The sequence below is a fragment of the Malurus melanocephalus genome, unplaced genomic scaffold (genome assembly GCF_030028575.1).
Source record: "Malurus melanocephalus ecotype Western Australia unplaced genomic scaffold, MMel_1.1 scaffold_509, whole genome shotgun sequence".
Lineage (NCBI taxonomy): Eukaryota > Metazoa > Chordata > Aves > Passeriformes > Maluridae > Malurus > Malurus melanocephalus.
Window position 1 is genome coordinate 432359 of NW_026623741.1, and position 24850 is coordinate 457208.

General features: G+C 47.4%; 2 protein-coding genes across 3 annotated transcripts in view; both read left to right on the plus strand.

Annotated features, from left to right (window-relative positions):
- Positions 1 to 16090, plus strand: part of SAP30BP (SAP30 binding protein) — a 29267-nt gene extending 13177 nt beyond the window's left edge. For both annotated transcript variants that reach the window (XM_057381405.1, XM_057381406.1), the window contains 8 exons: positions 2386 to 2428; positions 8428 to 8516; positions 10919 to 11010; positions 11469 to 11529; positions 12031 to 12082; positions 12485 to 12543; positions 13717 to 13801; positions 14428 to 16090. In XM_057381405.1, coding sequence (XP_057237388.1) covers positions 2386 to 2428; positions 8428 to 8516; positions 10919 to 11010; positions 11469 to 11529; positions 12031 to 12082; positions 12485 to 12543; positions 13717 to 13801; positions 14428 to 14609 — 663 coding nt within the window. In that variant the 3' untranslated portion in view covers positions 14610 to 16090. The remainder of the gene's footprint in view (positions 1 to 2385; positions 2429 to 8427; positions 8517 to 10918; positions 11011 to 11468; positions 11530 to 12030; positions 12083 to 12484; positions 12544 to 13716; positions 13802 to 14427) is intronic.
- A 5690-nt stretch (positions 16091 to 21780) lies between these two features.
- The window catches only part of ITGB4 (integrin subunit beta 4), a 31619-nt gene continuing 28549 nt past the window's right edge, over positions 21781 to 24850 (plus strand). Inside the window, exon 1 of the mRNA XM_057381420.1 lies at positions 21781 to 22310. Within this exon, the coding sequence (XP_057237403.1) occupies positions 22306 to 22310 (5 nt within the window). The 5' untranslated portion in view covers positions 21781 to 22305. The remainder of the gene's footprint in view (positions 22311 to 24850) is intronic.

Here is a 24850-nt window from a genome sequence, read left to right on the forward strand (position 1 = left end):
AAGTGTGGGCCAGGGGAAAACACTGGAGCCTGACAGGACTGGCTTGATTTAGCCTGTTACAGATGGGGCAGACTTAAAGGATGCAAATTAAAGAAGAAAATTCTGGTGAAAGCAAAATTACTGATGATTCTGGAAATTCATACAACACACTGTTTAACACGCTGACATTTTAGAGATCTTTGTCTAATAGAAGGCTCATGACAGGAAAGAGTTTGGCCCTCAGATTCTCTCTCAGCATATTAGTTCATGTTCCCTGAGAATTGTGTGCTTGTGCTTGGTATTAACTCCAGACAGCTACAGAAGACTTCAAAATGGGCTTTTGGAAAGGTCAGAAATGCAGCACAGCCCCTTGCAAGTCTTTAGTGGCCCAAATAAGAGGGGCAGCCTTCTTGAGGGCACGTAGTCCATGCCTAATGCACCTGAATTGGGCTGTGCCACTGGGTTGTTTGAGTGGCTGCTTGGCARTATTGCTATTTTGGGGGACTGTTTCTCCTGCCTTTGAGGACAAGTRGGCAGAAGGAGATGGGAAGCTTAATGGAATAATAAATGGAGTGCTGGGTATGAGGRAGGATCAAGAGGTGCTCAGGGACATAGCCTGTCTCTTCCTCTTCCYTCTCAGTTCCACTTAAAACTTTCAAGAGATATGAGTGCAGGATGCAATTTAGTCAAGGCTGGAGCTAAAGCAGTTCCCTCTTTTCACCTCAGGAAACATTTGCTTGTTGTCTCAAATCAAGGTGAGAAATACTTTTAATTACCATCGAGCATGTTCTCCCCCAGAAGGGAATGAGCAGCCTCCTGTCCACATGTATTTACTGCTGGTGAGTCACTGTATGTGCCTGGACACATCTGTGAGCTTTTCCAGCCTCCACRTTCATCTGGATTTGTCCTCCCAGCCCATAAATTACCACAGAATTGCCCCCACTTCTCCAGGGGGGAACCTGAAGCTCACTGTGTGAACCTCCATCCATGTGTGGAGAACACAGTCTGGATTCCCTGGATTCCTGTCCAGTGCTCTCACCAAAAAGAGCTGCTTCTTTGGCATTTATTTTTTTTTTTTTGCTTTGAAATGTCATGCTTAAATTTTTCTGTGCCTGTGCTGCTGGAGGCCCTGGGAGAAGGGCTGTTGATGARCACACCAAGGGCATTGTCTCAGAGGGGTTGGAGCTGTGACACCCCAGCCCATCTTAGAGGGGCCTGGGGCCAGCTGGCCAGGGAGAAGATGCGTGTTCCTCTGTGTACTTCTTTCTTTTTCTAAAATAGCTTTAGCCTTGTATTTCTGTGATCCAAGTGTACTAATGCAGAAATAGTGCTTTTCTTTTTTTTRTGTTGTTTTTGTCTTCCATGAATAGCTATAAAAAGTGCCCTGTAGCAGTTAGTGCCACACAAAGAATTTGTTTTTCTGCTTCCAGAGGGCTTTGGCTTGTCTGAAAATGGGTGGATTTTCAGAGGGAGTTTGGCACAGGCTGTTCCTACATCTGGCTTGGTGACCTCATTGCCCTCTCCTCACCTGATGCACCTCTCACCTGGCTGGAAATGGGGAAAAGGAGGGGGTCAGGGAGCGGTTACCAAGCAGCAAGGAGGCAGCATTCTGTCAGTGTCAGGTTCAATGAATGGCTTCAGTGTTTGGAGGCACTGAGGAATTTTGGACAAACAGTCCAGTGAGTCACAAAAGGTCTCTGGGAGGGAGGCAGGGGGAGAGGGCAATGTTGGGATACAGCTGGTACTGTTTCAGRAACTTTATTTGTGCCGAACTTGATATTGCTTGTGACTCTCCCGGTATCTCCCAAAAGCATCAGAATATTTGGATGTTGGCTAAGTGTGGTGAACCATATTTGAGTGTCTTATCCTACAAAATCCCTCCTGATCAGTACACTCTGCTGCAAATGAAATGTCCTTAATTTTTACAGCCAGGGGAGGATTAGCTGTGTTGAGACCTCCAAGCAGAGCACTACAAAGCAGTGCAGGYTGCCCTTGAGTCTCTCAGCCCAGAGCAGGTTGGCTGTGTTGCTCCTGGAAAGCAGCAGCCTCTTGGTTGGTGCCCAGGGCCTGTCACCAAAAATGAAGAATCTGTGGTTTGATCTGTTTCAAGGAAAAGCTTCGAGTACAGCAGTTCCTGTGAAATTCCAAAGGAGTTCAGTGTCCAAGACCTGGTGAAACAAAGCCTTAATTATTTCATTAAATTTAGACTCTAGCTTTGCAAAGAAATGGAGCATCATGGTAGGCTTTGACTTTCCACGTTCTGAACATTCTCCTCTTACCTAATAAATTGAATTTCGTTCTTAATTTTTATTCTTTTGTCTCAGAATAAAGTTGTAAATCTCTAAACAAATAATCAGCATAGCTTTTTAAGTTGACTAAAATCTGTTTCTTCCTCCTTTCTTGCAGGAATTCTCAGAAGTGGAGAAAAGAGATCCTCAGGAGCTGGTTGGTAAGTTCACTCAGAAATATTTATTCACAGTTTTTTTTTCAAGCTACACCTTGTAAGTCCCACTTTGTAAAAAGCATCTTCTCCCTCTCCTGTCAATGCTGTAGTTTCAATTATTGCCCGAACATTTTCAGTGAACTTTTCTGCTGGGAGAAAGGTTTCATGCCTAAAAATATGAAAACAGTTTCATGTATTATGTGTTTAAAATATGTATATGAAGGGCAGTGTTGGCGTTTTTCTAGATGAACTTAAAACCAATAGTGTAGCTTTGTCTAGACAGAACTATGAATGATGACACTGTTCTGTGGCTTCCAAAACTCACCAAAAGTATTTTAATCTAAATATCTGTCACTCAGAGATTTACAGCTGCTGTGCTGTCACAATACCATATGCTTTCTAATGGTTGCTGGGACTTACTTGATTTTTGTGACATCTCATTTATTCATTATGCCATTATTAGATTTGGAAAGTCCAGGGCTGATTTGAAATATTCTGCTTTGCCTCTTTGGAGCAGCACAGAAACTGTATTTTATACTGCATTTCTGACTGTCTTGTTCCTTGACCTCTGTTCCTGAGGTTACTCCTACAGCTGTGTGGTATCATGTCATAATATCATTAAAAATTAATGAGCTTGGCAGTTGCCTCATGTCTCAAATCAGTTTGCCAAGGCTCAAGATTGATATTTCAGCCATAAAGCGTGATAAACGTAAATGAAGATGGTAAATACTCCAGTGCCCAGCTGGGACTCCTACAGCAGCTATCACTGAAGTTTGGGATTTATGAGTCCTTTTGAGTCAGTCTGCCCAGACTTTGCACCAGCCCAGCTGCTCTGTTGGGTTTTCTGCCTTGAGAGGGCAAAACTRCTCAAACCAATCTCATCATCAAATGCAAGAGAAATCTTTCTCCAGTCTACTCACCTGCCTCAAAATGCACCCTAGAAACGTGGATGAGACAACAGCATTTGGGGTAAAAAGTACAGCAAAATCTCRGGAAGCCAGCTGCCCTCTTACTCTGTACTTGCCATGTGGGTGGAGCTCTGCAGTTGTAAAGCAATGTGGTGGGAAGTCCTTTCTTAGTTAAGGTGTGAGGCTGAAGTTACRATTTTCTTAGTCCCCTTTTCCCCCAGGGACTGCCCAGACTGGATTTCTTTGTCTTATCACAGCCCCGATTTGCACATGGGGCTCTTAGTGGTGTCACAGCTCATGAGTGAGCAGTGTTGGTGAGGCTGAGGAGGTCCTCTAGACTGAGGTCTCTGCAATCTTAGCTTTAATATCCTTTCCCAGGAGCACTGTGCAGGCTGGCTTTGTGCAGAACCAGGTTAATAGGGGTCAGCATACTTGCCATGCTGGATTCTGTAGGTCTGTTCCATTAGACCATATCTTATCTAGGTGAAAAAGAAACTGTTGCAAGAGACTTGCAACACCAAAAGAGTAGTGTAAGAACCACTCCCTTTCTGGAACCTGGRGCTTTTACAGTTAAAATTATTTAATAGTAAAAGGTGCAAGATTTTCTGACACAGAGTAACTGCTCCAATCTGCATACCTCAGGTTTTGTCTGTCAGTATGAGGAAGTCAAGGTGCTCCTTAGACAGTTTTGCACAACTGCATTTTGCATTAAAAGCTTGCAGGACTGCCCTTTTCAGAAGATAACCCTACATTTTTCAGCATCACCTTTATTCAAGTCTGTGGTTGTGCAGTTGCTGAAGTATTAAATAAATGCAGGCTCCTGCCAAAAGCACTGTTGTGTTTTACCTCCCCCGGATGCACAATAACGTTGGAGCTGTTCTGGAGCGGGAGGCAGCTGGGATCCATCTTCACTRCTATTTTTTTGTTGTTTCTTTCTTTTTTTTAATTTTTTTCTTTTTCCCTGTGAGTCTTCCAGCTGGATCCATTCCCTGACGTGCTTAGTGCATGCTAGGTGAGCACTGGAGTTGGCACAAAGAAAACAGTAGGGATGAGCAGCTGGGAAGGGCACAGTTGTCCTGACTTATGCCAAAGTAGTGATCACACAATCARTGGCTGAAAGCATGGGAGGGAAAGYTTCAGCAGTAACYACTGCATGGTTGAGAAASAAWTAAGTGTGMAACTTATTTTCATAGATTTCTACATCAGCTTTGTCCTTTTGGGCTTTTTGTACCACTCTGAAGAGTTCGTGGTGTTTCCAGGGCATTGCATTTTCTGTGTCCTGCAGCCTTGCAAAGTAATACTTTCAGTGTGGGGGGTTTTTTTTCACTCTGAAGTTCTTTGCAGCATGGTTGTTTACCTTTTGGATTGTAAGAAATGTTCTCTCCAGCCCTTGGGATGTCTGAGCACAAAGTCAGTGTTCATAAGAGCAGAAAGTATGGCTGAGTTGCAGGTCTCCCTCTGCATTTCTCAGCCCACGGAGCAGAAAGGGAACTGGTGTCCTTCCATGGATGGGTGACTCACTGGCATGTTGTTGCCTTCAGTTCTTCCCTCTGGTTTGGCTGTTCCGGTGCCAAGAAATCAGAACCCCCCACACCATGGTTTATGCCAAGCAGCCTGGATTAGAGTGCCAGGGAATGCAGTTTTAGAGACCAGGCACCACTGGTTTGCATGTCTCCAGGGGAAACCCTCGTCCCTCTGATCACYCTTTCCTTGTTTTTTTGCATAGTGTGACCTTTAGAAACAAACTGGCACCTGAACTGCCTCTAATCCCTTGTGGCTGCTTCAAACACAGCGTGAAGGTGACCCCTGAAAGGGACAGGAGTTCTTCATCCTACCTGGAAGCAGCGTTAATCCGAGAGCCCTGATCCACACCTGTCTGTCCTGTGCAGTCAGCTCCTGTGCTCTCKGTTCTTCTGCTTTTCTCTGCACTAGGAAAACATTCCTACCCATCTGCAGGCAACAAAATTTCCCTATRCCCTCCATCCATGTCTCCAGCACAGCCTGTGGACTGAGAGCAGTTGTTTCCTTCTGGGAATGGAGCTCAGGGCTCACTCTGTTCCACTGTCTCAGCTGCTTTGCAGATGTCTCCTGCCGTTGGGTGTAGGTCACATAACCCATCCAACTCAAACTGAAGCACATTAAATGTAGCATTTCCACTTAATTTTCTGCCTCACTGAGATCTGGTGAGCAAATAGACTTCACTGACTTTTGAGGTGCTGAGTCTTTGCAAGGTACCCCCTAACACTTGGCTGCGCTCTGGCCTGTTGTGCACAACCTGGGAGCAGATTCTCTGCCTTGCCACGGTGCATGTGCTGACTGCACTAAAAGCTACAAACACCTATTGCATGTGCTGATGAAAGTTTTAATTTTTTAGGTCAGCTTGTGGAAAGACTGAGCACCAGCAGCAGAGTCCTTCCATTAGTAGCAGGATTCTTTCAGGGGCAGTGGCCCCTACTTTGTTGAACCCCCATCTGACTCATGGGATCTCCTCCACAGTTCTTTGTCAGGACCCTGGATCTGATTGGGGAAGATATTTACTTACTGTGAGCCAGAATCTGGGTGTGCCTGGCGTGATTAATTGTGCCAACAGCCACTTCCTGAGGTCCCCACTTGGAGATCCTCTAGGCTGTGTGCCTGCAAATCACAGGGCAAATTAGGGACTGAGGCCAGTGTCACTACCTGTGACTCATGGCAAAGTAAAACTTTGATCTTGGCAGGAATAACAGGATGCACAGAGCAGTTGGATGTATCCTGTGAGGACACACCTTGTGAGCTGTTCATCTGCAGTTATCGTGGTAGAGATGGTGGAAAGCTGCCCTTAGGACTTGGGAAACACAAAATGTTTTATACGGGAGCCCGTGGCCATACATGCAAGTCCCAGGATTATTTTGATAATCCCAGCTGCCCTTTCCTCTAGGGGAAATGCTGGTGGAAAGATGCTGTGGCATCAGCCATTCTGCTGTCTGTTTAGGGAGCGAGTTTGAGCACTGCTGGAGGGCATGGATAATTTGTCCTTCCTTACTGTTAATAAGCCCAGAGGGCTTAAAGTCACCCTTTAACTCACTCTTAAACWCATCCTTTGCTTCCTAATGATGTGGCACCTCAGTCTGGCTGTAAAGTTATGCAAGAACTGAGTAATGCTGAGTGTTGGTGCTCAGTTTGAGGTGCACGTCCTGCCTTGCTGCTGGCAGTGTTCAGCTACCTCTAGCTCTGGTGGGGTTTCAGGAGGCAAAGAATCCTTAGTTCCAGTTCCTTGTAAACCTTTAAAAGATGCCTTCCCCCATCAGTATTGGGTTGATAAATTATTGTTTTCCTGTGGCTCAAACAAAAGAGAGAATGAGCACCGAACTTGAAAAGTCATACATCAAAATATATTGTCTCATTGAGAGCTCTTATCTGCCTCCAAAAAGACTTTTGTTTCAAGGGAGCTTTGAATGGATAGCTGAATACACTCTTAAGACTGACTTTTTTTGCTGGCAGAGGTGCTGCTCAGAGTTCCTGAGTTAATATGAGCACACAGTTCCCCTTCCCATAAATGTTTTGTTTCTCTGTGGCTCATATGCAAAGACAGGGAGCCTGTGGGATGTCTAATGTAGAGCTAGGCTTGATATTTAAAAAAAATTTTTTTAGGTGCTTTCTTTGCCTTTCAAAGTCTGGATTTAGTGGCCGTTTTTTAATGTTTCTGCAGATGCTGTGACTCTCTTAAGCCATTAATCAGCTTTTACCTTTCCCAGCAAGCCTTGTGTGCTGTGTATTATCCACTTTTCTGTGTCTTTGCTGCTGTCTTCTGGGCTCCTGAAGCTCTAATTAACCCAGAGGCTTCCCCAAGCCACCAGCAGCTGGAACCTGTAACAAATGTGTGCCTTGTTGTTCGGGAGCTCCCTTTGCCTGCCTTTCTGTCAGAGTTCTGGCAAGCTTTCCTCCTTCCATAAAGGCTCCCACTTGGTAAATGCCAAAGGACACTTTTTGTTYGTTACTGGCAACTGCTGAGGAATTTAACCCCCAGCAATATCTTGATCAAATAGAATGAGTGGTCGCCTGGCAGCTTTGCCTCTCCAAAGGATATTGTCCTTAGTGCTTCCCATTTTTACAAAAGATGTGGAAAGTGTAGCAGCACTGATCATGTGTGGTGTTGTTTATCTGTAGCCTCAGCTCTCCAGGGTTCCAACACCCCTGTCTGGCCTTTGGGCCCTCCTTGGCCCTTATTCAGAGGAGCTGAACTCTGGGTGCTGGAGCTGCAGCTCAGGCAGCTTTACTGAGGACCTGAAAAACTTGGTTGATGTGACTTCTGTGCTGCTCTCAGGTCTCTTATCCACCACAGATCAACTCTGGGATGTGTTCCCTGGACAATTCATGCTTGAAAACAATGCAAGCTGCTTAAATGGGGCACAAATCTCTACTCCTAGCTTGGCCAGAAAACTGCCTGAGTTTCCCATAATAGTGGGAAAGTAGCAAGCAGTGGGGGGAAACATTTCTTTTGCTGATAACTCTGTAAACTAATCTTTACAGGGTAATCAGGTACTTTAATAGTATATCCCAATACAAACAGCTGGCAGTCTGGACTGGGCTGTTCCCAGCCCTGCCAGAACGAGTTGTTCTTTCTAGCAATAGTCTGTCTCTGTAAGCAGAGATCAAAGTGTCTGTTAAGGAAGTGTTAACTTAAGGATGAAATGTAATTTCTTGTGGTTAACTCCTGACAGCCCTGGGGAGGGTTGTTCCCTTCTTGAACCATTTTGGTTCATGCAGGTATGTCCTGAACTAAATAGTCACAAAGTGGTTATCTCCCCCAAAATGGCAAARAGCCAGACTGCATAAAATTGATCCTCCACATGCATGGTCCAATTCTCTCTCCAAGAGTGTAGATATCAATAAAATAAACTTCACATCCCTCTTCTAATGATCCAACATTTAGGTTGGTTGCTTCTTGCTCAGCACTTTGAGAACACAAGTGCCAGGTTATCAGCATTCTCATCACCTTTGCCCCTTGGTTCCCAATGAGGGAGTAGTACTGACAAATACATAAAACAAATTTAATGGCTTATATGTCTGAAATTCCCATCAGAAGTGCCAGAACTCACCCCAATTTGCTCTCTCCAGCTTCTTTTTCAGAGAGAGTGAGGAACATGTCTCCAGATGAGATCAAAATCCCTCCTGAGCCTCCTGGCAGATGTTCTAACCAATTGCAGGTGGGTATAAGTTCACTTTTTTTTTTTTTTAAAGACTTTCAGTTTAGGGGATATTTAGGAACCCTGCTCCATAATTTTGCACAAGGCAAAGCTTCAGCATTGAAGCTGGGTTTTATCACACTGAGTTTATAAATGCACAGTGTTAATGCTTTAGGCTCTACAGCAGTTCTAGTTTAAGAATCTCAAAGTAGCTTTAAGCTGCTTTCCAGGCTCTGTGGGTTACTTGTGCTTTAAGAGAGCTCTTGATCCCCTCAGTGACACAGAAGCAATGTTTACTGTGAAGGCTGCTTTCCTCTTACCTCAGCAAATTCAGCTCTGTACGAAAGAGCAAATCATTGTTTTTCTGTACAGGCCTGAAATCCCCTAAACTGGCATAGTTGAGGCAGCAATGCCTGGATTCCTTTTCCACCTACGTGTCTCTGGATGATAAACATTTAGAGGGAAGGCTGGTAGCTTGGAAGCAACAAAAGAACACAAATGTGTGTTTTCTCTGGTGCACACCCAAATAATGGCAGTGATCAAAACTTTGCAATAAAAATGCTGTGTTCTCCTTGTGGAGTGCAAATGAAAGAGCAGGGACTGCTGTTTCCTAACACACATTTGAGTTTTAACTCTGATTATCTGCCCAGCAGAAATACAAGTAAAGAATCACTTCTGGACTGCTCTGTAAAGTAGCCCCTRATGTGCAGTGGTGATTCAGAGTGACTCACCATCCAGATGATGCTCTCTTCTTCTCCACACACTGTACCTGGGCACACCCATCCTCTCCTTGTGCTGTAGGAGGATTTTACAGTTCTGACATCAATGGACTGGAGTGTGTTAGACCTGAGGAATGCACAGAGCTTGACAGGGCAGACAGAATAAAGCAGAATTTTCCCCCTTTAACAGCAGTTTAGTGTGTTAAATCAAAGGGGAGCTTGTCCTCTCTTGGCAGGTCAAACCACATCTTAGAGCACTTTGAGCAAGGAGATGGGATTGTTCCTTAGAGATGAAGAATGTTCTGGGCTTTTCACTGGCAGTTTGCTCTTTTGTCAAATTCTTCCTCTGATAAACTGTATCTTGAACTCTGCCAGAGGGAGGATTTATTATTATAAAGTTGATGAGTAGTTGCCCGTCTGTGGACTTTGGGAACTTTATTGCTACTGCATGGGGAGGGGACAAAAGGGAACACCTATTCAATCATTTCTACTCCCCAAATTCCCCTTTGTGCAGTTGTTCCTTCAAACCTCACAATGTGTGTGCTGGACRTGGAGATTGTGCAATTTCTTCTTGCTGATTTTGTGACAACTTGATGAAAATTTATCTTATAAAGTTGGGGTTTTTTTATGGTTGTTGAAATAGGAGTTTCATATCAGCTCTTAACAATCCTCCTTTATTCAGGCTGCAGCAAGCCCTGACAATAGTCAGCTCTGTGTTTGACTGTCCAGGGAGGGAGACATGAAGTGACTTATCCAGAAGCAACAAAAGAAAATTGACTCAGCTCTCCCATCCTGAAAAACTGAAGGCCCAGCTTCTGGTCTTGTTTTAGGTGTCTCCTGCACATGAGAAATTTCTGCTATAAAGAAAAGATAATGGAGATTACTGAGGATATTTTAGCAGTAGCACTTAACTCTCTGTTTTGCCTGAAAGTTCCTGCCTCTGCTGTCCCTTCACCATCACCAGAGCAGGAATACTTTTGAGTACATTCATCCATCTTGCTGAGGAAGAAAAAAATCATATTTGATTTGAAATCCTTTTTGGAGAGTAGACTGCTTGCCATCTGCAACCCGAGTCAGTTAAGTTGCCTTTTGCAGGGGCTTTGCCTCGTGGCTGATGTGCAAAGTGAAGCTGATTGCATCTGACTGGTACCAAAGCAGGGATTTATGAGCACATTGTTCCTGAGAGGGTTTGGCTGCCAGTGGCACCCCCAGCAATACCTGATGATCAMACTGGGTTTAGTTCTCCAGCAGAGCTTGGCTCTGGCTCTGCCTGGGTAACAGATAAGCAGGAGCTTTGCCCCGTGGGCAGAGTAGCCCAGCTGCTGTTTCTCAAATGCACACCTGAGGCTGCAGGTGGGTGTTGGTGGGAGAACCTCTGGATTTCAGAACTGGCTTCTACTTTGTCATGGCTGTAAAGGGAAACATCAGACTGGGAAGGAGGAGTCTGTGCCTTCTGTGCAGATCTTTAATCWCCAAAGCCTTCAGTAAGTGCCAAGATAATTCCTTTACCAATCAATTAATGAAGGTACTTCAGACCTTAAAGGAGAAGGTGTCTCTTAACCAGCCTGGCCCTGGGGTAAGGGTGAAATCCTTTCTCCAGTCAAGGAGGTCAGTGGTTCAGTTGGCTTCTTTCCACATGAACAGCTGTCAGCTGATGTGCTCCTCTTTTTCTTCCTGGTTCACCCTGTAATCATTGTCCCTTAGGATAAAATTCAAAAGCTGTAYGAGAGGAAAATGAAAGAGGGCATGGATATGAACTACATCATCCAGAGGAAAAAGGAATTTCGCAACCCCAGGTGAGCCACCATCTTCTTGTGTGTGACCAAAGCASCAMAGAGCAAATGCCWGCAATTTTCCTCTTTGTTGGAGCTKTTGCAGAAGAARGTTCCTGAACAGGAAATACTAGTGCTTACAAACGAATTACTGTTCTCATTTTAGTGACTGAAACAGTTAAACTTCTCTTTGTGTTCTGTGTGGCCAGGTTGGGTTGGTGTATTGGTTTTAAACGTGAAGGCTTGGGATGAAGTACTTAAGAAGACGTGACTGTTCTGGGAGCTGGGAGGTGTTTGTGGGAAGAGGAAATACTGTGGATAATGGGATTCCCCATTCCATCATAGCAGGAGTAGCTTCCCAGGTTCTCATTYCACTTTGCAGTGTGAGGAGGTGACAACCTCTCTCTGTTGACACATCTGAAACACTCCTGTTCCCTTCTATCTCCCTGCTTCTGCTCTGACCTCTTGCCTTTCCTTTGCAGCATCTATGAAAAGCTGATCCAGTTTTGTTCCATYGATGAACTCGGTACAAATTATCCAAAGGTGAGGGGCAGTGCTTTTGTCTGGAAGAGGAGTGGGTAAAAGATAACACAGAGGTGTAAAGTCTTTCTTGATCCTGCTTGCTCAGAGGTCCTGTAAGGCAGCTTCAGCCTGAGCCCCTGCACTGAAGTGAACATTTTTGTGTGGCACTGAGCTTCAGTGTCTCAGCCTTTGCTACAAGGATTCTGCACAAAAACTGCTGAAGTGTGGAGGTATGAATGGAACTCCTTAAAGGGTTAAGAAGCTGAGTAGCAGAAAAATGCATGACTTACCCCAGCATCCTTTTTGGCTTCAAAGCTATTYCTTCATTCAGAACAGAATGTGGTCCTATAAAAGAAGGTCTGATGTGATCTTTGTGTCACTGGGATACAGGAAGAAATCAGTGCTGATTATCATTGTCACCTCTGATTATCATCAGAGAACACAAATACATAAAACATTCTTGCACTGTGTTTTGTGTTTCTGTGGGAATAGCCCTAATCTGCCTTATTTCTTTTTCTTCAGGACATGTTTGATCCTCATGGCTGGTCAGAGGATTCATACTATGAGGCACTAGGTAATTCCAGGAAGTCTCTTTTTTTGTCCCAGCTTAGGTCTTTGTGTTTTGTACTTAATTAACTGCACTGGAGTCTTCACTTTCTGTAGAAATGAGAAGTCATCACATGCTGCTCTTTAATGACTCCATTCTGGTTGGATGTGCCTGAGTGTTATTGATGCTTCATCAGTCTGGAAAGGCTTTTCATTTAAATTGGTTCTGCAATGTTTTCATCTCTCAAATCATTAAATTAGTGCTGCAATGCTTTGATTAAAAAGCAGCGGTTGCTTTCATGGCAGTTTAATTTTTCCCATACARAATTTGAATCAWTTTTTTGATTGTTTATGATGGGAGRTGTGTGAGTGAGTGAGAACTATGGATTTTTTCTGTTCCTGGTGCTTTACTTCTTCTGATCTTTCTCAGCCAAAGCCCAGAAGATCGAGATGGACAAATTGGAGAAGGCCAAGAAGGAACGCACAAAGGTACCTATCAAAACCAAGAGAGATGGAGGTGCAGGGGTTTTGTTTCTTTCCCTGCTGAATTTCTGTGTTGCTTTGCTGTTTCTGTGTTAAAACTGCTTGTTTTATCTCTTTTTCTTGTTGCATGTCTTTTCCCAAACTGCCCAGATCAAGTTGTTTGCCCTTCCTTATAGGTCCATTTATAGGTTGTTTATTCCACTGGATTTCCTGCTGTTTTGTCAGTATTTTTAAACCAGGGCTCTAAAAATGACATTCAGTAACTTAGATACAGGCAAGATAATGAGTAAAAAACAGCTTTTTCCTTAATTTATGACATTTTGTCTGGTGCCTAGCCTAGTTAAAGCCTAATTTCCTCCCCATATCTCAGTGTGAGACAATACCTGCTTTCTGTTCTCCGTGATATTGCCTTGTTACATCCAATTTCCAGAAAAGCTGGGCCTGTTTTAACTTCAATTTTGTGACAAGCCCAGTTATTCTTACACATGCCTCAAAAAGAGCCCAGACAGGCTTTGGAAGAGATTTTATTGCAGTCCTGCATTCCCTTTAAGCCAGTGGCTGGCATTAGAGCTCATTAGTCTGATGTTAGAGATTTCCCAGCTAACCTGCAGAAGCTCCTTCCATCTCCAGTACACGGAGATTTTTTCGTGCATGCTGTGTCTTGCTGCTTGTTTTGGGTTTTTTTGCACAGTAACCCCGGTATCTGATGGTGCCCTTGCCCAGATCTGCAGTTCTGAGGCTGCAGTGCTGTTGTAGCTCTTGTTGCCAGGTTTCCTGCTGTGATGCAGTCGCAGTAAATTGTGCAAGCGGGGACTTGCCTTGCAAGTGTCTTAAGGGAAAAGAAATAAGAACTTCTAACTGCATAAATGCAGTGTTTAATGACCAGGATCTATTCTCTCTGAGCTGTGTCAGATCTCTGTGCTTGTACCAGCTGCAAACATGTTTTTGTTGTATCAGATTTAGGAGCTGGGTTTCAGGAATCCTTAATTCTCATGGCCTGAGGTCTTTGTGTTCCTTCCTGCATGATGGGCAGCTCAGAGGCCAATCCAATATCTTACATGACATTGAAGCTGTTTTTAAATAACATAGAGAGGTGCTGTGGGTTAAAAAAGGCTGTGTATCTTAACACTTCATTTTTTAATCTTCTTCCCTTTCTCCCATGTGTGTCTCCCTTCCCAGATTGAGTTTGTGACTGGCACTAAAAAGGGTACAACAACAAGCGCGTCTTCCACAACCACCACAACATCCAGCACCACTGTGGGAGGTAAAGAACAGCTGTGGCTGTACCCTTAAGCTGCAGTAATGCTGGGATTAGTGCTTCCTGAAGCCTGAATGATGGTGTAGATAATGCAAGAGAGTGTTTCTTCTAAGGGGTGTTGGACTAGCTCTCCTCTAGTCCCTGTATTCCATGGTTCTCCTTCTGGAATGAACGACTGGGGCCAGGTGGGATAGTGAGGAAATTTGTTAGTGGGTCAAGAAACCTGTTGTGGTCTGTGGTTGTAGAKTATTCCTGGGACTGATAGATTGTGAGATTTGGAAAGGTTCTCCTGCCTTGGAAAATGAGGAGAAGGGAGAATAACAACTGGAGGCTACTGAGTGTGTTCTGTGCTGAGCAAGTGGGGTACATGGGCTCTGTTAAAATGAAATCTGCTTTGGGGCAGGGAGTGATCCTGCCTCCCCTTAGGCTGGAGTTCAGGTCGACAGTTTTACTTTGACTCTTGAGGTATAAATTTGCCTTTCCTCCTCACCATTTACTGCCAGCATATCCTGAAATTGAAGTGAGGGGAAGCTGTCTAATSAGGCAGTGGGATATTGAGGGTTGACAAGAAGGGATTGGTGATCTCTAACATGATGCTAATCCTTGTTTGCTTGGTTTAATCCAATTCACAGATGCCCAGAAGAGGAAGAGCAAGTGGGACTCTGCCATCCCSGTAACAACGATAGCTCAGCCCACCATCCTCACCACCACTGCAACGCTGCCAGGGGTTGTGACAGTGACAACCAGTGCCAGTGGCTCCAAAACCACGGTGATCTCAGCTGTGGGCACCATTGTGAAAAAGGCCAAGCAGTGACTGCTGTGCTGGGCCTGGAATTTTGGACTTGTTTGTCGCTGAAGCCATTGTCCTCAGAGAGGAGGGGTGGCTTTCTCCTTTGGTAAAAGATGACAAGATTCTTTGCAACAGCCCACAGTTCCCCTTTGGAAGGCTGGGGGCAGGAGCAGGATGCCAGCTGTGTGCCCACAGGAATGGACCTCTGCCCACCATGCCTCTGCCTTTGCTTGCTGGGGGAAGAACCAGGCTGCCAGTGTTGTACTGGAGGAAGGCAGTGTCTGCAGTCAGCTTGTAAAGTTTGCTTATTAATTACTGCATTGGGGTCTTGCCTAGTGGCAAGTTTGGTTTAGGGTGAAAAAAGAAAATAAAATAAAAGGGCAAGCAGTGAAGGACTGTCAGTGTTCCCCCCCTGTGATGCAGGTGGTGCTCCAGGGCTGCCTGCAGCCTGTGTAGGTGCCTCCCTCCAGAGCCAGCTCTGTCCTGGGGGAGCTGAAGCAGAGACAACCACTCAATGTCCACGTCCAGATGTGTAGCAGAGACTTGAAGCAAACTGTCAGTGAGTGTAGGCTCACTTTGTTCTAGCACTGACACCTATACCCCTGTGCTCTGTGTAGATCCTAATGTGAAATTGTTGAACTCTTGAGGAAAACTGTGCTGGAACATCCTGTTACCATCTCACAGGGATGGAGATTTCTATGCAGAACCCTCAAGCTGCAGAGGTTTGATTTGTGAACTCATTTGCAAAGACCTGTGCAGAAGACACTTCCATTGCCACGGAATGAGGTTGGACAGCAGATAAGCAGAGGARAGTGTCTGATCCTATTTGTGATGTTGTCCATCTTTGTATTAGCTCGTGATGTTCTGTGAATGCACACATGGCAGTTACTGCTTGCTCCACTGTTGTGAAAAGGTATTTTCAGTTGAAAAKTTTATTGTATAAAAGTTGAAAAGCCTTTAAAAAAAAACCCAGTGTCATTGATGTGTCTGCATTTCTTCTAAATTAAATTTCTACCCAGAGCTTCTTGTAGTGCATAAGCAATGATAGGAGAGATGGAGGTCAGATCAGCAAAAATTTAAGYTTCTGAGAGTTCAGTGGTTTGGTTTTGGAGTTTTTGTGTTTGGTTGTTGGTTTTTTGATGTTGTTTTTGTGGCTGGTTGGTTGGGCTTTACTTGTTTTTTTTGTTTGTTTGTTTCATTTTGTTTTGTTTTTGGTGGTTTTTTTATCTATCAGTTATGTCACTCCTGATCAAGACTTTGTATTTATGGGGACTTAAGGTAGAAATAACARGTTGTTCTCCATCTTGTTGATAACCTGTTTTTAGATTATTTTAAAACATGTTAAAACACTTTGTCCTGGCAGTAATTTTAGCTTAAAAAAAGTTTGTGTGTCCAGGAGTGATCATGGGACATAAACCAGAGGACTGATGTGACTATAGCATGGGAAGTTGGGGAGGTGGTGGAATTGCTCTTTTTAAAGCAATAAATATTGAAAGGTGTGAAAATAGTCAAGATAGAAACATCTCTGTTGATTTTCTTCACACTGGGCTGCTGCTTTGGCTCCTGCCAGCTTGGAAAGATGCTTTAATTCCTTCTGCATCCCATGGAATAACAGCTCTGCCCTGTCACTGGTAGGAAGCACAGACTGGGAGAGCCTGAGGCCACATTAATTAACCAATCCCACCATTTAATCACCTGCCAGGGCAGCTGCTGAGGTTCTTGGGGTTGAAACGCACTACAGAAGCTACTGAACATCCTTTAAATGTATCTTATTCATATCACACATCCCAGCACCCCACTCCTTCCCCCTTCCATTTGCCCTCTTCCTCCTTCCTCCTTGCATCCACAATCATTCCAAGCCTCTGGATTTCTTTGTGGATTTTAGGAGCAGGGCTGAGCTTTGCTTTGCTCTGGCAGGCAGGGAGTGACACTGAGTGACACCGTCCAGCATCTGCAGAAATGGGAAAACTGATCACAGGGGCTTGATGCTGCTGCAGGAGGGCTCAGGGAAAATCTTCCTGAGCTCAGCTGAGCTGCCATGAGGCCCCCGGAGCAGCAGTTTCCAGATTCCTGCAGCAACAGCTCCTGCAAGAGCCCTGCAGGACTGGGCTGTGCTCTGGCAGTTCCCTCCTGAGCTCACAGGAGTTGTTGTTTGCTGTCTGCAGTGGAGAAGGCAACATAAAACAGGCACAGTTTGGGTTTGAATTTTTTTATTCTGCCTCCAAAAAGCTGAGGTGAGGATGTGTAACRAACTTGCAGGCAGTAATTTGCTCTTACTTGTGTTGCATGTCAGAGGTAATGCATGGATGCACAGGTTGGGAACTGCAGCTCTGAGGGAAAAGCCTTTTTCCCTGTCTGGAGGGGATCAGACAGGCTGTGGTCAGTCAGTACCCCAGAGAAGGCAGAGGGAGCTTCAGGCACACAAAGGTGATGTCCTGAGGGAGAAGGATCCTTTTTGGCCCAGGAAGCATGGCCTGAAATGCTCAGACAGGAGGTTGGGCTGGTTTGCTTTGGAGCTGTGGCTGTGTGAGCCCTGCTGAGGGCAGGGGGACCCAGTGACAGTTCCTGTGTGTCAAACAGCCCTGAACCTGCAGCAGTGCCCAGCTGCACTCAGGCAAACTCAAACAGAGAAAAGGTTCTCATGCTGCTGCAATAGTGATGGCTCAGGCTGCACTTGCGACTCTAAAAACTGCAAATACTTGTTCTTACTCCTCCCTTCCAAAGCGATGCTAGCCATACCCAGCAGAGCAAAGCTATTCCCATTTTCATCATTCCTTACTCTGARAATTACCATCTCTGCTCCTTGAACACTATAGGGCTTCTCTCTGCCCATCTCCTTCCTAAGCTTGGGTGTCTCATAGCTCGAGGAGCTTTTTCTGAGCTGAAACTCCAYGCTCAGGTCTGTGTCTGCCTCAGCASAGGCAGGAGAGCTGCAGTCATGAARTCATCCTTGGCAGAGTTGGTTCTGCTCTCCCTCACCCTTATGAAGTCTTTTCTCTCACCTCCATGCCCCGAGGTGTTGATTTTCTCTCCCATTTGCTTGTTGTTCTTCAGAGCTGTGCCCTGCTTTGATGCTGCTGTGGGAAGGGATTTTGTGTGTTGAGGACTCGCTTTTATTTTCTGTCTCACTGGGCGCTGCCGGGAGCAGGTGGGGAGGGCAGCCCTTGCCAGCCCCACCTCAAACCRTGGAATGGGAGCACCTGAAGCTATGTTTGACTTGGATTGCTGCTGCACTGTCTGGTTCAGGGGAGTTATGCACCGAGATGAACAAAAAATAAAGAGTCTTCCTTGCCAGGCTGTGCTGATGACACAGCTCCAGCAGGGAGGAGCTGATGGCTGCACCAGCTCCTTTCCAGCCCTTCCCCACTGCAGGGAGAAGCTGTAGCTGCTGTGAAACCCCTCGAGCAGCTGGGCTGTGTCATGTCCCCAGAAAGGCATCAAAGGATGGGAGCTGCTCGTTCCTGGGGAGTGGGGGCCAAGCCCAGGGTTGGAAGCTGCAGGGAATCACAGAATGGGCCAGGCTGGAAGGGACACGGTGGCCCAACGCCCTGCTCAAGGAGGCTCTTCCCRGAGCACATGGCACAGGATTGTTCTGGAATATCTCCAGAGAGGGAGTGAGAAAGGGAGATATCAGCAGGGCTCCCCAACACTGTCAAGGTTAAATGTTTAAATAAATAAATTACTGCTGAGGCTCAAGACCCCCTGAACGGGCAGTGAGGTTCCACCAAAGCCTCCCCTTCCCTTTGGGGAAGATTCACCCCAGCAATTCCTGCATGGCTTTTACAGAGCAGTTTTCCACCCCTGAGCCCTCCCTGCGCTGCTGCTCCTCTGACTGTTTATATTCCACTTCCTTCCTTTTGTTCTAAGCGAGAACCACGGACACCAATGACTTCCAATCGTTGGTCTCTGTTTATTTGAAGTTTTTCTTTGTCTGGGGCCGGGCTCGTGCTCTCTGTTGCCGGTAAACAGCAGAGCTCTGGCATTYCACAGGGAAAGGTTTTGCCTTTTCCCATGGAAGACACTGATGTGTGTTCAGCCTGTGGAGCTGGGTGAGGTTCTGGTGTACCCCTGGAAGGCCCTGCTGTACCTGGATGGGTATTAGGATTAGCCCAGGCTGAAGTTTTATTCTGGATCCTTTGCTAATATTTTCCTCTGATGCTGTTTCAGCATCTCACTTCCCTCTTGCTGTCTGTCCCAAATGTTCATCGGGGATGTTCAACAAAGAGATTTTCCTTTAGGAACATGGAACAGCCATTGGAAAACAGGGGCACGTGTAGTTAATGCTGCTTTGGGGAAAAGAATTCCCTCCCTTGAGGGAGAGAATATGGCAGGATTTCATCTGTCACTTTTAATTGCACAGGGAATTATATTAAGCATCATTTAGTGCAATAAATTATGTGCACATTAGTGTACATTAATAAAACATTATTACACATTCTTTTTATTTAAGCCACATAGCAGGGTATTGTCACTACAGTGTACAGCGCAGTGATGGGATTAAATATTTAATTTTTCTGTTAGCAATGTGAATTGTTACAGAATAAAAAAGGGGGTGAGTGTGCTCCAGCAGCAGGATTTTGGCTGTAATTGCTCAATAAAGATCTAGAAAAAGCTCCAAAGCTGTCTCCAGGCACACTGTGATGGCAGGAGAGAAAGAAGAAAAGCTCTGTTGCAAGCTGGCGTGGCATTAAAAAAAAAAGAAGAAAATAATTAACCCTAAAATCACTGGTAATTATCAGTAATTGGCACTTGGACTGGTAGTCTCATCAGAGAGAGCAATAATTTAGTGTGAGCTATAAAATTGCTTGTTTTCCCTCCTCAGGCAAACATTTCTAGGCTACATTGCCACAGCAGAAAATCCCTGATTTATAAATGTGAGGTTCACCACAAACGGGGCCGTGAGCTGTGGTGGAGCCATCTGAAAATCTGAAATCTGCACTGAAATCTGCTGATCCTTCCTCTGAAGTCCCTGGTCTCTGCTCTTAAAAACAGCAAATCTGTGTGGCAAAAGCCTGATCCAGCAGGTAGGGAGTGCAAGGTATGGAACCAAGGCAAGAACTTGAGCTCACCAGGTGTTGTTCTTCCCTGGTGGAAGTAATTTGGAGAAGTTGCCTGAAAGAAAACCCAAAAAACAACCCTTTTAAAAATTATTGTTATTAAAGCAAGATGAAGTTAAAASCTGTTATGTTCATATGGGTATTTAYAAAGAATTACTAGTGCCTCTCTGYTTTGTTGCCCTAAAAATTTGGTGGTGGAGCTGCCTTTATATTGGAAAAGTGCCTTTATCAGCCCTGCAAATGTAAAATCAGCCCAGTTCCAGCTCTGGGAAAACTCCTGTTCTGTRGGCTTGSAGATCTYTTAGGTGCTGGGAGGATGTGCTTCMAAGAAAGGTGSAAAATTGGTRTCYTGAGCTCTTCTGGCAGCACCCAGAGTGTGTAACTTGGCTTCTCCTCAGCTGGGAACGCTGCAGGAGCTGCTCCAGGTTCTGGGGGTGAAGGGGAAGGAGATGGGGCCAGGAAGCTCTGGGGCTGTCAGGGTCTGCAGGGGAGGCCAAAGAGCCTTTACAGGATGTGACATAAACATTCTCCATCCAAGGTGGAGAAAGGAGGACATCCAGAAGGTCAGGACACCAATATTGGGGTGGAAGGCGGGTGCTCACGAGCTTTTCTGGTTGGCTTCGGGATTCCTGTTGGGGATCCATCACTAAAATAACTGGGATTTTTAATAATATTCTTCTTGCTTGTAGCCTAAATCAGCTTTTTCAACTGCAGTGGCAGCATTGTTTACCTCAAAAAGGAAAATTGCAGCAGTGGGAGGTGGGCACTRCYGGTGGACAAGAGCAGGTGAGTGAMCAGACACATCTGCAAGCACCAGCAYRAGCTCCCCTCCCATCCTGGGAGCTGAAACCCAGTTCTAATTCAYCTGCAACATCTGAGGCAGAGCAGGACCTTCTGCCTGGAACCCCTTCATGAGGATCATCTGCCCTTCCCCAGCAGCTCCAGCTCSAGCAYCAGCACCCCCAGCCTTGTCCTGCTCTGCCTTGATTCTGTCTCACGTCCCAGCTCGTCCCAAGTCACTGCCTTGATGTGTTTTAAAAAAAAAGACAGCAAAACTCCTTCACTTTCAGAACTTTTGTTTAAATCTAGGAAATCCCATCTCCAGAAGGGCTGGGGTAATGCTGAGGCTGCCAAGTCTTGTGTTGGGAAACTCGGAAATGCCAGATTCAAACTGCCCGGGCCATCTTCCGCTGTGCCCCTGCCTGTTTCCCATTTGCTGCAGCTTTTAATGGTACAGGCACATCCTCCTTTATCCTGGGGCTAAGGCACTTTGCATATATTAACCTGATTTGCATATATTAACCTAATTTATTGTAGTGAAGGGAATCCTGCTGCTCACCTTTCCATCAGTGGTGAGCAGCAGCCTCTGTGATGCCACATTGATAACGAGGAGGGCAAAAATCACCCTGCTCGTAATTTTAATCTCCAAGGCAGGCAGGAAATGTGCCATTTTTAATTCTGGCTGTTGCCTATTGTTTGTGTTGAGGCTCAGGAGATGCAGTTTTCCTTGTGAGGGTTTGTCAKGGAGCTGAAATGCTGCTTTTGCTGTTGTATCTGCTCTGGGATGTGTGTGCTCCGCTCTGGGAAGYGTGAGAGGTTCTGAGCCCTGACAAAACCCAGGCTCTAAAGCWAAAGGGCATCGTGGGACAGAGAAATAACCTCACCTGCACTCCCAGCTCTCCTCTGCTGATCCCTGGACTGGGGAAGGGGTTTGGGTCCAGCCCAGCAGSAGGGCTGGACTCAGCTGTGGGATTTCACTATGGATGAGTCCCATTCCTGGAGCTACAGGGGTTGTGCATTGACTCTGGGGCAGATTTAGTGCAGGTGAGGAGCTGTCTGCCGTGTCCATGCCCTGGATAAAGCAGGACACAGATCCATTCCCTCTGCAAGCAAAGCACCGAGGCTGTCGGGGGCTGTCGAGGCAGGAATTTACCCGATATTCCAGCAAGGAGTTACCCGGGCACCSAGGGCGACGCCTCCCAGTCGCGCCAGGGGGAAATTTGGAGAAACCCCAGGCACGGGAGGTCGGGGAGCTCCCTCACTCTGCCCTGAGCGGGCAGGGGAAGCCGAGCAGCCTCTCCACGTTCAGCTCAGCCCTTTTCCTGTGGGCCGGTGCTCGGTGCGGAGGGAGGGAGGCTCCAGAGGGCTGTGCCTGCCCGGCCAGGTGTGCGAGGGAGGGAGGAATGAATGCCACCCCGCGTCACGGGCACCCCCTCCTCCCGCCCAGCCGGGATAAAACTTCTCCTCACCTGCCATCCAATCTCATTTATCGCAGCTCCCACCTTTCCTCCCTGCCAGCCCCTCGGGAGGGCGAGGCGGCAGCGCCGGGACAGCGAGAACAAAGTGGATATTTGACCGGAGGGTGCAGGAATCCGCAGGGAGTTATGCGGGATCGCGGGCTGGCTGCGCTCCCCGCCGGACCGGGAGTTGACGTTTAACCGGAAAGAGAAAAGGGACACAAAATAGAGAGGAGGGAGGGGAAAATTTTAAAAAAAAAAAAAAAAAAAAAAAAAAAAAAAGGAAATCAAAGCTGGAAATCAAGTTGCAGCAGCGAAGCAGCACGTTGCCCCTGTGCCTTGGGAAGAATTTCTTGGCGTGCTGTGTGGGTGCCTGTTATTCGGGCTGCGGCAGAGGATTTGGACACTGAGTCAGACCCAGCGCTAATGAGGTTTGTGGAATTAATTCCGCTGTGCTCTGCAGCGTCCAGCTCGCCTGAACTTTGGTGCGTTGATGAAGCGGGCGGTGAATCCATGCGCGGGCAGGTGGGCAGGACACGGGCAGGACACGCGGGGCTCAGCCCCTGCCCGCCTGTTCGCTCTGTTTGCCCGGGGTTTTGGCTGTCSTTCGCCGTCCTGTGCCTCTGGGCTGGCTGGGAAAGGCAACGCTGGTGGCCGGGCAGGGCTTTGGGGGCTGCAGGGGTCGGGGTCGGGGCTGCCCTGGGTGGGCCGGCGGAGCAGAGCCCTTTGGGGACGGGCTGGTGGAGGTTCTGGGGTCCCTCAGCCCGGTTCCAGGTGGAAAGGCTCTTCTCCCTCGGAGCTGACACGCACGGAAAGCTTTCCCGGGTGGAAGTGTGCAAGGTCAGCCGGGCTGTGGGTGTCCCCGGCCCGCGGAGCCCACCGGGGGTTTCTCAGAACTGGAGGATGTCCCTGAGAAGGGGGAGTACAAGGAGGGAGATCCCCGGAGGAAAAGGCCAGGAGAGAGGGCAGATTTAGGGTGGGCTCTGCTGGACTGCAGGTGTTGGGGTATTTGCAAATCGGTGACGCTGAAAAGGACAGGGAATGGGGAAAGAGCCGGGAGGGTTGGTGTGGGGGCTGACAGGCAGGGATGAGGTGGGGAAAAGGGGGATGAGGTGGGAAAAAGGGGGATGAGGAGCACCCACGGAGGGGAGGGAGAGGAAAAGGGTCTTGTGGGGTCACAGGAGCAGAGGAGGTGGCRGGAGCAGCACGTGGAGGGAACTCGAGGGTCCCGGGGCCGTGCTGGCGTTTGGGCAGTCCCACAGGCAGCGTCCTGCCCTCCCTGCCCTGCTCCTGGGGGTACCCCCAGCCCAAACCGGGGGGCACAGGGAGGAGATGGCACCGCAGCCACCAGCCCTGCACGGCTCAGGGGGTGGTGGCCACAAAGCAGCTCCATGGGGGACCCTGACTGGGACCTGCCGTGCTCTGTCCCTCACTGGAGGATGCTGAGGGCCGTGTCCGGGGTCTGGAGCTGAAAACAACAATTGGGGACACTCACGTGGAGTGTCCCAGCACATCYGGGGAAGGAGGGGAAAGGGATGGGGAAGGCAAACAAAAGCAGACGGGCATGATTTTGTATGTCAGTGATGATTTGATTTGCAGGTTGAGTTTTTGGCAGTTTTTTGTGGGATYTGGYTTGATAATTTTCAAGTTTTGGAGCGTGGTCACAGCGTGCTGTGGCACCACGCGTGCTGGGGAGAGAGAGAGCAGGAGCTGTGTCCCTGAGCCCCTGGRCTGTGCCTGCTGCCCATCCCAGCACAGACAGACACGGGGATGGCCCTTGCTGCCCATCCCCACCCTCCAGGCTCAGTGCCCTGCACAGCCCCCATGAAAAGGGCAATTGCCAGCCCAGGGAGGAGCGGCTGTGCTTGGCAATTCCTCGCTGCAGATCTCCCTCCCCTTCCCGCTCCCGTGTCCCAGCCTGCCGGGTGTTCCCCACGTGGCTGCCGGACCAGGCTCCCGCTGCTGCTTCGTGGCTCATCCCAACCTCCTCCGTCTCCCCCAGCCGCCCCTCCAACCCTGCCCTCTGCCCCATCGCACCAGCGGCTTGTTCGGAGCACCCATCCCTGCCCTCTGCCTGGATGTTTGGTGATGAGGTAGCCAGCCCCAGCTTTTCCAAGCTCAGGTGTTCCTGATGTATTTCTAGAGCAGGGTTGTTGGCTATGTCAAGGTGCAGCCAAAAGCTGGGGGAGCAAAAGGATACCTGGAGGAAACGCTGGAGCAGGTCTGGGGAGTGGGAGGAAGTTTGTGAGCAGCCAGGAGCTGCTCTGCCTCACTCCTTGTTTTCCTACAACTGAACAGATTTTTTTTTATTGTTGTTGCTGTCGTCRTGAAAACATGAAACAATTTTCCCTGCAGCTTTCCGGAAGTGAAAGTGGCGTTTTCCCTTCCAGAGGACAACTTTCAAAGCAAGGGGTGGCCGCTCCCATATTTTTGCACAAATACTGCGGGCTGCATTCCTGGCCATGCTCTGTGCCACCAGCACCCAGCCTGCTGGCACCTGCCCAGAAAAATCCTTGAAGGCTGGTGGCTCACAGGGCAACAACGGTGTTAATATTGAGCAGGGTTTTATGGCCTTTTATCTCAGCTCTTGAAAAGAGATGGTGGCATTTCTGTGCCCGAGGCCCAGGGCGTGTCCATCTGTTCCTTGGTGAGTTTTCCCATCTGGTGATTAAAGGAAGAGGAATTGTGTCCTCCTGAGTCTGGTCCCATATTCAATCCTTTCCTTGTGGCCCCTGCCATGTGGGAGATGGGATTTGCTCTGTGCTCAGGGCGTGTTTGAAATTGTGTTTTCCCTCCACGGGCTCTAAGGATTTCTCCTCTACGCTTTGATCTCCCCTCTAACTGGCACCTCCCCACAGCTCTGTCTCTGCCATGTGCTGGCCTGGAATGCTGGGGTTGAGCAAAGGAAAAAGGGATTTTCCTGGCTTCAAAGTCCACCTGTGTTGGTAGCAAGGGACGCAGCATTTGTCAG